This window comes from Hyla sarda, chromosome 3 (genome assembly GCF_029499605.1).
Source record: "Hyla sarda isolate aHylSar1 chromosome 3, aHylSar1.hap1, whole genome shotgun sequence".
NCBI lineage: Eukaryota > Metazoa > Chordata > Amphibia > Anura > Hylidae > Hyla > Hyla sarda.
The window spans coordinates 308284747-308298364 of record NC_079191.1 but is presented as its reverse complement, the minus strand read 5'-3'; the positions used below and the strand labels follow the sequence as shown (position 1 = coordinate 308298364).

Below are 13618 nucleotides of genomic sequence, written 5' to 3'. Positions count from 1 at the left end.
GAAGACAACTCTATATAGAGTTGTCTTCTGTATCTCTTGGGCCCATTAGCTTGTACTCACCATATTGTAGGATCCCCTAGTAAGTTGGCAGGCAAATCCAACATTGAAAGGAGCCATCATTGCACTGACACATGAATAAGTAGTCTTAGAGTCTGAGATAATAAGTCAACCAGGTTAAAGGGGTTGTCCAACAATAGAAAAACAGGGTTTTTTAGTTTTTCCTGACATTTGCAAAAACTTTTAATATAATGTACATAAAAACTTATTACGTATATTTGTAATATACATTGGTTTAAAATGTGCATATTTTTGGGTGAAAAAATCTTGGCTTGCCCCTGCAGCTTTTGCTTAAAGGAAGTGTGGGTGGTACAAGCAGAGCTCTGTGCACTGATTACAAGCTGGGCTCTGTGCAGTGAGGACATGCAGGGCTCTGTACACTGAGGACATGCAGGGCTCTGTACACTTGAGGACAAGCAGGGCTCTGTACACTGAGGACAAGCAGGGCTCTGTACACTGAGGACAAGTGGGGCTCTGTACACTGAGGACAAGCAAGGCTATGTACACTGAGGACAAGCAGGGCTCTGTGCAGTGAGGACAAGCAGGGCTCTTTACACTGAGGACATGCCGGTCTCTGTGCAGTGAGGACAAGCAGAGCTCTGTACACGGAGGACATGCAGGGCTCTGTACACATAGGACAAGCAGGGTTCTGTACACTGAGGGCAAGCAGGGGTCTGTACACTGAGGACAAGCAGGGCTCTGTGTACTGAGGACAAGCAGGGCTCTGTACACTGAGGACAAGCAGGGCTCTGTGCAGTGAGGACAAGCAGGGCTCTGTGCAGTGAGGACAAGCAGGGCTCTGTGTACTGAGGACAAGCAGGGCTGTGTACACTGAGGACAAGCAGGGCTCTGTGTACTGAAGACAAGCAGGGCTCTGTACACTGAGGACAAGCAGGGCTCTGTGCAGTGAGGACAAGCAGGGCTCTACACACTGAGGACAAGCAGCGCTCTGTACACTGAGGACAAGCAGGGCTCTGTACACTGAGGACAAGCAGGGCTCTGTGCAGTGAGGACAAGCAGGGCTCTGTGCAGTGAGGACAAGCAGGGCTCTGTGTACTGAGGACAAGCAGGGCTGTGTACACTGAGGACAAGCAGGGCTCTGTGTACTGAAAACAAGCAGGGCTCTGTACACTGAGGACAAGCAGGGCTCTGTGCAGTGAGGACAAGCAGGGCTCTGTACACTGAGGACAAGCAGGGCTCTGTGCAGTGAGGACAAGCAGGGCTCTGTGCACTGAGGACAAGCAGGGCTCTTTACACTGAGGACATGCCAGTCTCTGTGCAGTGAGGACAAGCAGGGCTCTGTACACGGAGGACATGCAGGGCTCTGTACACATAGGACAAGCAGGGTTCTGTACACTGAGGGCAAGCAGGGGTCTGTACACTGAGGACAAGCAGGGCTCTGTGTACTGAGGACAAGCAGGGCTCTGTACACTGAGGACAAGTAGGGCTCTGTACACTGAGGACAAGAAGGGCTCTGTACACTGTGGACAAGCAGGGCTCTGTACAGTGAGGACAAGCAGGGCTCTGTGCAGTGAGGACAAGCAGGGCTCTGCGCACTGAGGACAAGCAGGGCTCTGCACACTGAGGACAAGCAGCGCTCTGTACACTGAGGAGAAGCAGGGCTCTGTACACTGAGGACAAGCAGGGCTCTGTGCAGTGAGGACAAGCAGGGCTCTGTGTAGTGAGGACAAGCAGGGCTCTGTGTACTGAGGACAAGCAGGGCTGTGTACACTGAGGACAAACAGGGCTCTGTGTACTGAAGACAAGCAGGGCTCTGTACACTGAGGACAAGCAGGGCTCTGGACACTGAGGACAAGCAGGGCTCTGTACACTGAGGACAAGCAGGGCTCTGTACACTGAGGATAAGCAGGGCTCTGTACACTGAGGACAAGCAGGGCTCTGTGCACTAAGGCTCTATGACACGCTCCTGGCTCACACAGCAGGATGACTGACAAGCCAGGAACCTGTGCAGAGCCCTTCTTGTCCTCCCCACACTTCCTGTATTTTGTGTCCACACAGAGACACATAGGCAATAGCTGCAGGGGCAGCATTTTTTCATCCAAAAATATACAATATTAAACATTTTACAATTTTGTAACCAAGGTATATTACATATACAGTACATATTGTTATCAACTATACATAAAAAGTTTTGGCAAACGACAGGTACACTTTGCAGACATCAGTTTAGTTGATCTAATGCTGGTAACACCTTTAATTGTACTACATATTTTGTGTTTCTTATCCGTAAGTAATTTTAGAAAAAATATATTACCATATTTTAATTGTACTATTTCTCCATACAGAGTAGTCTTAACGCTTCTGGAGGTCTGGGTGCTGTGTCATTAAGTGTTATATACGCTGGTCAAATCTTCTCTGCAGCAGTCTTTACCCCATTTGTCATTAAGAAACTCGGATGTAAATGGACACTTATTATTGGCACCTGCTTTTACATTATGTACACCCTGGCAAACTTTTATCCAAGATGGTAAAGTTAAATGTTATAAAAACATTATATATGTATGGTATGTTCATTGTAAAAATGTTACCGCTTAAAGCGTTACTATCATTAAAAACAACTCTTCACATGTCAATCAGACTTCTAAAAAGTTATTGATCTCACCAGGTCTCACTCTTAAGACCTGCTGCGATTGAGAGTTATTACCGGGGAAGTGGATGGCATTACGCTCTGCTCCCTAGAGGGCTGAGATATCTGTCTATTTATTTGCATAGAAGTCTATGCAGAGACATGTACAGATCTCTCGGCCGGCCGGATACCAGAGATCAATGCCACCTTCTTCCCTGGCTAATAACTGACGAATACAGTGGGTCTCAGTGAGATCTGGTGCGATCAACAACTTTTGGCATGTCTGATCCCCATGTGCAGAGCTGTTATTAATGACAGTAGCGCTTTAAACACAGACTGCATACTGTGCCCCCTGAAGGTGCAAGTGCAAAGCTCAAGGTGCAATCTGTAGCTTCTTTGTAATCATGATGATTTTTTGGTAATACAATATTTTATATAAATATTAACATGATGTTTTGGTCCATCACATCAGGAACTTCAGAGACTGTAATCAATATACAAAAATACTAATAGTTGTAGATGTAGTAATATAAATGTATGTGCACACATCACATACAGCAATCTTTGCTTTTTTATCATGTTAGGTATTGTTCAAAAAAAGTACATTGGTTAAACATAATGTTTACAAGATCAGGTCACAATCATGAGATATTTATCCCAAATGAGGATGAGGTAGTCTCCAAATTCACTAGTACTGAATAGTCCCTAGAACACCTACCGTCTCCTTCTGCTGGACACATATATATATTCATGCCAGTAATACAAACATACCACCTAAGAGCACAGCAGCTCCCGTCCTATCATCCAGAAGAAGGAGACGCACTGTGCCGAGGACCATACTTTTTCAATAATATAAACATATAAAAAACACCAGTTTCGATACCTACCACCCGGCAAGTGATAGCAACCCGGCATATGACATCTAGCGTGGCAGCTCCATCAGTGAGACAACTCCACTACCCGGGAATTGATACGCATCATCCGGCAATCGATAGCACAGTAGATCCACTCCATCAAGTCGACTAACACCAAGCTCTATAAAACATCTATTATACAACTCACGCATGCGCCCAACAGATAAATAGTATCTCCGCACCTAATGTGAATATTTTCACAGACTCGCATAACACCAAATCCCTTCAGATAAACAGATAGCATGGAACCATTTCGCAAACTTTTTTGTTTTGAATCCATGATCACATCCTATTGTATAAACAAAAACACTCACCTTCAATTTTATGAATGGAACACCTCTATGTCATCGGACAGCGCTACTACAACACACCAGAGTGCAGCCCTATGACACTGTTTTAACCAATCCAATTGTATTCTCTGGGGCCCTTTTTAGAAACCATATAAAGTCAGCGATAATGCTTTTATGTATGTATGCCATAATCATTGAGAAAGAGGTGCAAGACCTCGAAACGCGTTTGATTGGGCAATAAAGAACTTTTTTGAACCATTTAAGACCTACTGAATCCTCATTCTATCCACGGCTGGCACCGAACACTCCGGGAACTTTTCCTATCCAGACCTTGCAAACTATTCCAGGTCTCAGATATTGAGTCCTAGTCACATGTTATAGTCACATGGTATGACGTCACATGGGGGATAGACACTACTGGTACTGCAATAGTCATTAGAAAACTGGTTATAGACAGGGTGTATTTGGGGAGATTTATTAAAGTCTGTGCAGAGGAAATGTTGATCAGTTGCCCATAGCAACCAGATTGCTTTTTTTTTAATTTTTTTTTTAAGGCCTCTGAAAAATGAAAGAAGCAATCTGATTGGTTGCCACATGCAACTGCTTCACTTTACCTCTGCACTGGCTTTGAAAAAATCTCCCAAATTGTGTCTACCACAATTCAATAGCAATGTCTGATTTCCATCAGTTAATTTTAAATACATTTTCCTTTGATTGTCAGTTATTTCAGAGAGCATTGTGGGGTTTTCTGTCTTTAACGGAAGGGAACCAAAAATTTTATCTTGTGCATTCTTGTATTATACTGTAAGCTTTATATGCCCTTCTGTATATCTTGGGATGCCACCACCTGGATATGTAATGATATACTGTATACCACAATATCATATGTACAGGAATCCTTGATTCGAAATCCTTTAACTGTAGATGGTAATAAATAAATCATTATAATTGCAAAGAAACTACAGTGTGCAGAGTAACCTATATGAGTCAAACGTTTTTACCGTATATACTCGAGAATTAGCCGATCCGAATATAAGCCGAAAATTTATTGACTCGAGTATAAGCCTAGGGGAGAAAATACATCATCCCCCCTGTCATCATCCAGACATCCAGACCCCCTGTCATCATCACCCCCTGTCAAACCCCCCCCCCTGTCATCATCACCCTCAGTCTATATCCCCCCTGTCATAATCCAGACCTCATCATCATATAGGCCCCCCTCGTTGTCTACTCACCTCCCCAGTTCTCTCGGTCCTGTTGCTTAGTAGCTGCAGGGACTGTCCGCATTCCGATGGGGAGGGTGAGCCGGTCTGGGCCATCCATCTTCACCGGGAGGCCCTCTTCTCCGCTCCACCCCGGGCTGGCCCCAGACTGGTGACGCTGCATTGACGCCGTCGCACTGGGACATCCATGCGCAGGGACGCCCCTGACGTCACGGACGTCTGCTGCCCACGGACGTCCCTGTGCGGTGTTGTCAATGCAGCATCACTAGTCGGATGGTCCCTGCAGCGAATATGGACTGCCCGGCCAACCCCCCCACCAAAGGTATGTTTTATTTTTTTTCACTCGAGTATAAGCCGAGGGGGCATTTTCAGCATGAAAAAATGTGCTGAAAAACTCGGCTTATACTCGAGTATATACGGTAGTTACATGAACAAAACATGAACAAAACGCAGTTCTGTTAATTTTAAACTCTGTAGTTCACATGTATTTGTATGCAGTTTATTTTAAATACATACTACGTAAAAAAAGAGGTGACCACTTTTTTTTGTTGTGTATTGTGCTGGGCTGCATTGAACATACTCTAAAAGCAGCAATAATATTTTTATTATGGGTATGCAAGTAACAGCTTGCCTTATGTATCCTTTCACATAAACCTACTCTTCCTACTGCTCTAACTTCATTAGTTCTTAATACTTTTTTGGGCGATAAAAAGTGAGATGCCTCATATGTTGATGCCTTAGAAGAGTCTGATAAAGATGCCTACAAAATATGGAAAGCTTGTCATCAAGCTTGTATTAAGTGAAAATTTGTGAACATTATGTTATATACATGTTCAAACAGTTTTGCATTGTGCCTTATTTGCTCTTTCAGCAATATGAACATATGATAGATAAATCAATAGATAAATATGCCAAAGCACATAGATCAGAAGTATTGTACTATTTATACATTTGCATAATCTTATACATAGTTTCATGCTTTTATTCTTATTTTTAATAGTTTACTTTTATCTTATTTAGTTTTGCTTGATCTTACAGGTATACCTTAATCCCTGCATCTGTGATGCTGGGCCTAGGGGCAAGCCCATTCTGGACAGCAAAATGCACATATCTTACCGTAAGTGCAAGACAACATGCACTAAAATCTGGCCAAAAGGATATGCATGTTATCAACCAATACTTTGGAATCTTTTTTTTTATCTTCCAATCATCTCGCATTTGGGGAAATTTAATCTCGTCATTAGTATTGAATTTGGCTCAACCAAAAGGTAAGGAATGCTTAGCCTTAAAAAGTATTAAATTACTTGTTTAGTTCAATTTCCAGCCTTCTTTACAAATGACAAAGGGGGAATTTAACAAGCCTTTATATGCACTGTTCTGCACATAACAAAAATGTAGACTGGCATAAATCATGGATGAAATCTACACCAGCAAGAGGTATAAAGGTATGATGTATCCTTTTACTAACAGCTATTTCCCTGTGTCAGCGGTTTCATACATTGGTCGCATGTGACAGATGCACCTTTAATAGCTTTGACATAGCTATTTATTTTCATATATCATAGGCCTGTCCCGTTTTTCCAAATTTTTGGGTTAAGCTGATAGAACTAGTAAATTTAATAAACTAAAGTATTTTACATTCTTCTTCTTCTTCTTTATCCAGCCATTGTACTGTTTTGCTGCCTGACAAACTCTACCAACCATGCTATAAGCTGTCTGATCCACCTTCACCCAGAGGATGTTCAATGCTTAGTCTATGTTAAATTGAAATCCTTATTATTACCTTCTAGCCAGAGTTGGATAGGTAGAGTAGACCAGTAGGAGTCTAGGTTGCATGGCAGGTTCCACCACATCTGGGATCCTTACATTTCTTTTAGAGAGTTCCAGTTGAGACAAATGTACCTAGATCCCTGTACATTTAGTACATTTAGTGTAGTCTACTATCAGCTCTGTCTTTACAGCTCTACCCCACAATATTTCAAATCCTGTTTTATGCACCATTCATAACTTCTATTGACTTTAACAGGAGTTGCATAAACAACATACCTCACAGGGGTACTACACCTGTTCCCTCCACAAGCAGGCGGGAGGGGGTCGGGCACCCTCGATCTTGGGATAAGTGCATCTCCCAGAAGTGGGTCCTGTGGTTATACCATAAATACCAGATTGGGATACCACATAAACATTTGTCTATAATATGCGGCACAAATTAATTTGGTATTATTATACCAAATTAATTTGTGGCACATATTTTCATAATAGATATACCTCAACTATGAGAGACATAATGAGAAAAAAAATCCATAAAATCACATTGTTTGATTTTAAAAGAATTTATTTGCAAATTATGGTGCAAATAAGTATTTGGTCACCTACACCTTCCTGCAAGATTTCTGGCTCTCACAGACCTGTAACTTCTCTGTCCTCCACTCGTTACCTGTATTAATGGCACCTGTTTGAACTTGTAATCAGTATAAAAGACACCTGTCCACAACCTCAAACAGTCACACTCCAAACTCCACTATGGTCAAGACCAAAGGGCTGTCAAAGGACACCAGAACCAAAATTGTAGACCAGCACCAGGCTGGGAAGACTGAATCTACAATAGGCAAGCAGTTTGGTGTGAAGAAATCAACTGTCTGAAGGTTGCTAGAGAGCATTTGGATGATCCAGAAGGGTATTGGGAGAATGTCATATGGTCAGATCAAACTTTTTGGTAAAAACTTAACTCGTCATGTTTGGAGGAGAAAGAATGCTGAGTTGCATCCTAAGAACAACATACCTACTGTGAAGCATGGGGTGGAAACATCATGTTTTGGGGCTGTTTTTCTGAAAAGGGACCAGGATTACTGATCCATGTAAAGGAAAGAATGAATGGAGCCATGTATTGTGAGATTTTGAGTGAAAACCTCCTTCCTTCAGCAAGGGCAATGAAGAGGAAACGTGGCTGGGTCTTTCAGCATGACAATGATCGCAAACATCACCCGGGCAACAAAGGAGGGGCTTTGAAAGAAGTATTTCAAGGTCCTGGAGTGGCCTAGCCAGTCTCCAGATCTCATCCTCATAGAAAACCTTTGAAAGGAGTTGAAAGTCCATGTTGCCCATTGACAGCCCCAAAACATCACTGCTCTAAAGGAGATCTGCATGGAGTAATGGCCCAAAATAACAGCAAACCTTGTGAAGACTTACAGAAAATGTTTGTTGTCATTGCCAATACAGGGTATATAGCAAAGTATTGAGATGAACTTTTGTTATTGACCAAATACTTATTTTCCACCATAATTTGCAAATAAATTCTTTAAAAATCAGACAATGTTATTTTATGGATTTTTTTTCTCACTATGTCTCTCATAGTTGAGGTATACCTATGATGAAAATTACAGGCCTCCCTCACCTTTTTAAGTGGGAGAACTTGCACAATTGGTGGCTGACTAAATACTTTTTTGCCCCACTGTACATGCATACAGCAAACATAGCCAAACATCCCAATGGAGCAACCCAAGTGTCTTTTTGGCTTCTGTTTGGGTAGATTCCATTAGGGTTTTTGTCCATCTGCTAGCTGGAACAATGCAGGTGCTATTCCTTTGTGCTATTCCACAGAGCAGGATTCATTAAACTGTATACTTAATTGTATAATTATTTAAGCCCCATAATGACCATTTATACACCCTTTTCCCTGTGGTCATTAAGGGGCCTTATTCCTGCACATACATTGTACCTTTTCATGTATGCTGGGTATTATATCGTGGAAGATCAGCTTTCTCGTGACAGCTGGGCTCCTGCTCTAACAGCCAAGAACAGAGAAACATTTGATTCTGGTAGTTCAATTCCTTCAATCCTTTAGATGCATCTAAGTGGCTTCTAGGGAATCTGTCATCCCATCGGGACCCCCATGACACAATCCCTGATTGTCGATAGGCCAAACGAAGGGCCCCAGTTCTGCCATGTAGCTGTGTTTTCATTATAATACCTTTGCAGCAGCAACAATGGCCTAAATATAAAAGAGTGGGCATCTATTCAGTTTTAACCTTATATTTTGAATTTGTTTTTATGTGTAGATGAAACAATCTGGAATAACACAGACTGTGGTGCAAGTGAAGCTTTAATATTATCTGGGAATTGGAGTCAGAGTGCTGGAAATTATAGTGAACAAAGTGGAAACTGGAGCCATACATCTTCCACTTCATCACGACCATCAAATGTTCTGGTTTATATCATTTTAGGAGTGTATGTAGGTAAGATTATCTTGGTTTATGCTTCACTTACATGGTTTACTATTGAGTAAAATATAAGCTACTTATCAATATCCCTCAAAGAACACGATATTATATTTCCTCATTCCAGTCCAAAGTAAAGTTGGGAATACACATTAGGTTTCACGTGGTTCAATGTATTTTCACATACAGTTACGTTGTCTAGACTGCCGAGGCTCATATTGTGTTCACCCCATTCACAGTAGAAGCCAGATATAATATGAAGCCAAGCCCTTACTACAAGAGGCTGGATAAAAGCCAGCCTTGATTTCAGCCTCTTAACCTCTTATATGCCACAATCAATACCGATTGTTTTAACTAGTGTGTTAGACAGAGAAAATCGACTAATAAAAATATTTTACAATTGGAACAACAAACAAACTAAAATTGTTTTAAATAATCACACCAGGGTTTTTATTTAGCAAATGTAGTTAAACATAAAACAAACTAAATGTGTTATCAATTTCCCTAGCAACCAATCACAGTTAAATGAGTACTTGGCCCCTAGACATCTTATAGGATGTCAAGAGGCATGACATCACGAGGGGGTGTGGCATGATGTCACGACCATGGCCTCCCAAACCCAGCGTTCTGAACATAATGTCCAGAACGCCTGGTGCTGCATGGAAATCGCTGAGCTCTAATCGCTTGCTATTGGATCATCTCCTTATTTCTGCTACAGCACAAATTTAAAACATAAAAAATGGCAAAACATTTTTTTTTATTCCACACATAAATAGTAAATGCAAGTTTAATGCATCCCCAAATTTTACCAAAAATGCAACCTATCCCCCCCCCCCCCCAAAAAAAAACATCCCTAATTTGACTACATCTATTGGAAACTGAAATATTATGGCTCCCAAAAGCTGGAAATGAAAAAAAAAAAAAAGTATATTTACCTTTTGTGATGTCTCTAAAGTGAGTCTTACAGGGACAGGGCCTTTTTATAGGCAGTCTCTGCACAGGCTAGCAGATAAGTGTCCTGAATAGGGAGCCCTTCCTCTATAAGCTCAGAATTAATGTGTAAAATATGTACCCGTCTAGGCTCCCACAGTGCTTGTCTCCTCTGCTGCTCACCACTCTGCTCAGCACAGCAGCTCTAAGCATCAGCGTCACAAGCATTGTCATGGGCACTAACCCATCAGAGCTGGTTCACCTGGCTGGTTCGCCAGGCTACCTCAGCAGCGGATCGCCCCCCCCCCCCGTGCATCGCGAACGCGCAGGGGGGGGGGGTGTTCGATCCGCTGCTGAGTCAGCCTGAGGGCTCACCTCTCCTGTAGTGCCGCCTCCTCCGCTGAGAATGATAAAGCCTGGCAGGACCAGGGTTTATCAATCGAGCGTAGAGCACACAGATCAATGTGGTTTAATGGAACCACATTGATCTGTATGAGGAATCCAATGATCCCTAAGAGGACTGAAAGTGTAAAAAAATAAGTTTTAAAAAGTTTAAAAACACACACATTAACCCCTTCCTTAAAAGTTAAAGTTAAAAGTTTAAATCACTCCCCTTTTCCAAAATTCCATATAAAAAAACATCTAAACATAATAACAATAGACATATGTGGTATCGCCACGTGCGTAAATGTCCGAATTATAAAAATATGTTGTTAATTAAACCGCACAGTCAATGCCATATGCGCAAAAAAAATAAAAAAAAGTCCAAAATAGCGTATTTTTGTTAACTTTTTATACCATAAAAAAATTTACAAAAAGCTATCAAAAAGTCCGATCAAAATAAAAATTGGAATTGAAACATCAGATGATGACGCAATATATGAGCTCTCATACAGCCCCGTACGCGAAAAAATTTAAAAGTTATAGGGATCAGAAGAGGACAATTTTAAATGTATAAATTTATACTTTTTTCCAGAAGTACGACAAAATCAAACCTATATAAGTAGGGTATCATTTTAATCGAATGGACCTACAGAAGAAAGATAAAGTCTCATTTGTACTGCGTAGAAACGGAAGCCCCCAACATTTACAAAATGGCGTTTTTTCTTCAATTTTGTCGTACAATGATTTTTTTTCCCGTTTCCCCGTAGATTTTTTGGGTAAAATGACTGATGTCTTTACAAAGTAGAATTGGTGGCGCAAAAAAAGCCCTCATATGGTTTTTTAAGTGCAAAATTGAAAGGGTTATGATTTTTAAAAGGTAAGGAGGAAAAAGCGAAAGGTCAAAAACAGAAAAACGCTTGGTCCTTAAGGGGTTAAACAAAATCAGTGTGTTTAAAATTGTCCTCTTCTGACCCCTATAACTGTTTTATTTTTCTGCATGTGGAGTCTGAGGGCTAATTTTTTGCACCGTAATCCATAGTTTTAATTGTTACCACTTTTGTGTATATATGACTTTTTGATCACTTTTTATTTATTTATTTTTTCTGGGATGTGATGTGACCTCAAATTAGCAGTTTTAGACTTTGGTACATTTTTTTTACATTTACGCCATTCACCATACAGGACGATTAACATAATATTTTAATATATTGGACATTTCCGCATGCGGCGATACCAAATATGTTGATTTTTTTTTGTGTTTGTTTTGAAAAATGGGAAAAGATAGGAATTTTATTTTTCATTGAGGGAGGGGCTTATTCACTTTTATTAAAAATGTATTTTTTGCAATCTTTAGATTGCAGATACTGATCAGAACTATGCATATGCATAGCTCTGATCGGTCATCATAAATAATGTGGAAAGCGACATTCACCAGAATTATTGTGATAAAATCTTCAGTACTTTATTATAATCATCTAAAACAATAAGCTCCAACATAAGTGCAGTGAGGAAGGCAAACAAGTGGGACAGCGGTAGCTACTTCACGGATTCCATGCACTTCATTAGGCTCTGATCAGTGTTATCTTGGATCTGAATTCAGGTAGAAAACAGACATGGTGCACATCTACAATCTTGTATAATGATCTGATTGCTTCTCGGCATAATATCAAAAACTAATAGGTTGTTAGTATACATTTTTGATCAAAAAGTACAAGCACTGGTGTGGTGCTGTGCGGCGTCCGTTGCTGCCGTGGCGGCGTGTCTGCGGGGAGGTGCGACCCATAGACTGGTGTGAATGGCATTGGGGCCGCTCTGCCAGTGGGTCGTTTCCCCCCCGTGGGCACTGGTGACGCGGCGGTGGTGGTCGCCGCCCAGTGCCACGCCATTTTATGCTAGGGACATTAGGGACCCTCTCTAAATAGGTGGCCTTGTCGTGGCGAGTGGGCTTGTACTTTTTGATCAAAAATGTATACTAACAACCTGTTAGTTTTTGATATTATACTGAGAAGCAATCAGATCATTATACAAGATTGTAGATGTGCACCATGTCTGTTTTTCTACCCGAATTCACACTGTGTTTTCTATCCCCTCCTTTTTTTTTGTTTGAACATGTGCTGCACTCTTCCCCACCCCCTCAGCCCAACCCTATATAAGTAGTAGTTAGCTACACAAGGGCCATTTCTTTCCTAGCAGTCTCCCAGTCTGACTGGGAGAGCATGGTAAGTGAGCTATTACACCTTGTTCACACTGGTGTGGTGCTGTGCGGTGTCCGTTGCTGCCGTGGCGCCGTGTCTGTGGGGGGGTGCGGCCCATAGACTGGTTTGAGTGGCATTGGGGCCGCTCTGCCAGTGGGTCATTTCCCCCCGTGGGCACTGGTGTCGCGGCGGTGGTGGTCACCGCCCAGTGCCACGCCATTTTATGCTAGGGACGTTAGGGACCCACTCTAAATAGGTGGCCTTGACGTGGCGAGTGGGCTTGTACTTTTTGATCAAAAATGTATACTAACAATCTGTTAGTTTTTGATATTATGCTGAGAAGCAATCAGATCATTATACAAGATTGTAGATGTGCACCATGTCTGTTTTCTACCCGAATTCACGTTATCTTGGATCTACTTCTCTGGTATGCATGAAGTCAAACCAGAGAAGAAGACCCCATTATGAAGGCAGGAGACAGGTAAGGAGACCTCCAGCCTCCATTAGCTACCGGAACTGTCACCGCATTGCCGCAGATGCCAGAATCAGTATTGATCACAGCATCTGAGGGATTAATGGCAGACATCAGTGTGATCGCTGATGTTTGCCATTACCTGCAGGTCCCTGGCTGGTAATAGCAGCCGGGCCGTATGTACTATCATGCAAGAGAAGCTCCTTCATAGCCGTGACGGGACTTAGGACGTACAGGTATGCCTTGTGTCCTCTAGGGGTTAAAGAGAATATGCCAACCTGTTCACCTGCAATAAACCCAATATACTGTGTTATAGTGTGGTTAAACAGCTTTACAAAGATGGGCCATT

The 13618-nt window shown here is 41.9% G+C and overlaps 1 protein-coding gene across 1 annotated transcript in view; it reads left to right on the top strand.

Moving 5' to 3' along the window:
• The window catches only part of LOC130362474 (protein unc-93 homolog A-like), a 34243-nt gene that overhangs the window by 3720 nt on the left and 16905 nt on the right, over positions 1 to 13618 (top strand). The window contains exons 2-4 of the mRNA XM_056567019.1: positions 2364 to 2545; positions 6110 to 6339; positions 9130 to 9306. Of these exons, the coding sequence (XP_056422994.1) occupies positions 2364 to 2545; positions 6110 to 6339; positions 9130 to 9306 (589 nt within the window). The remainder of the gene's footprint in view (positions 1 to 2363; positions 2546 to 6109; positions 6340 to 9129; positions 9307 to 13618) is intronic.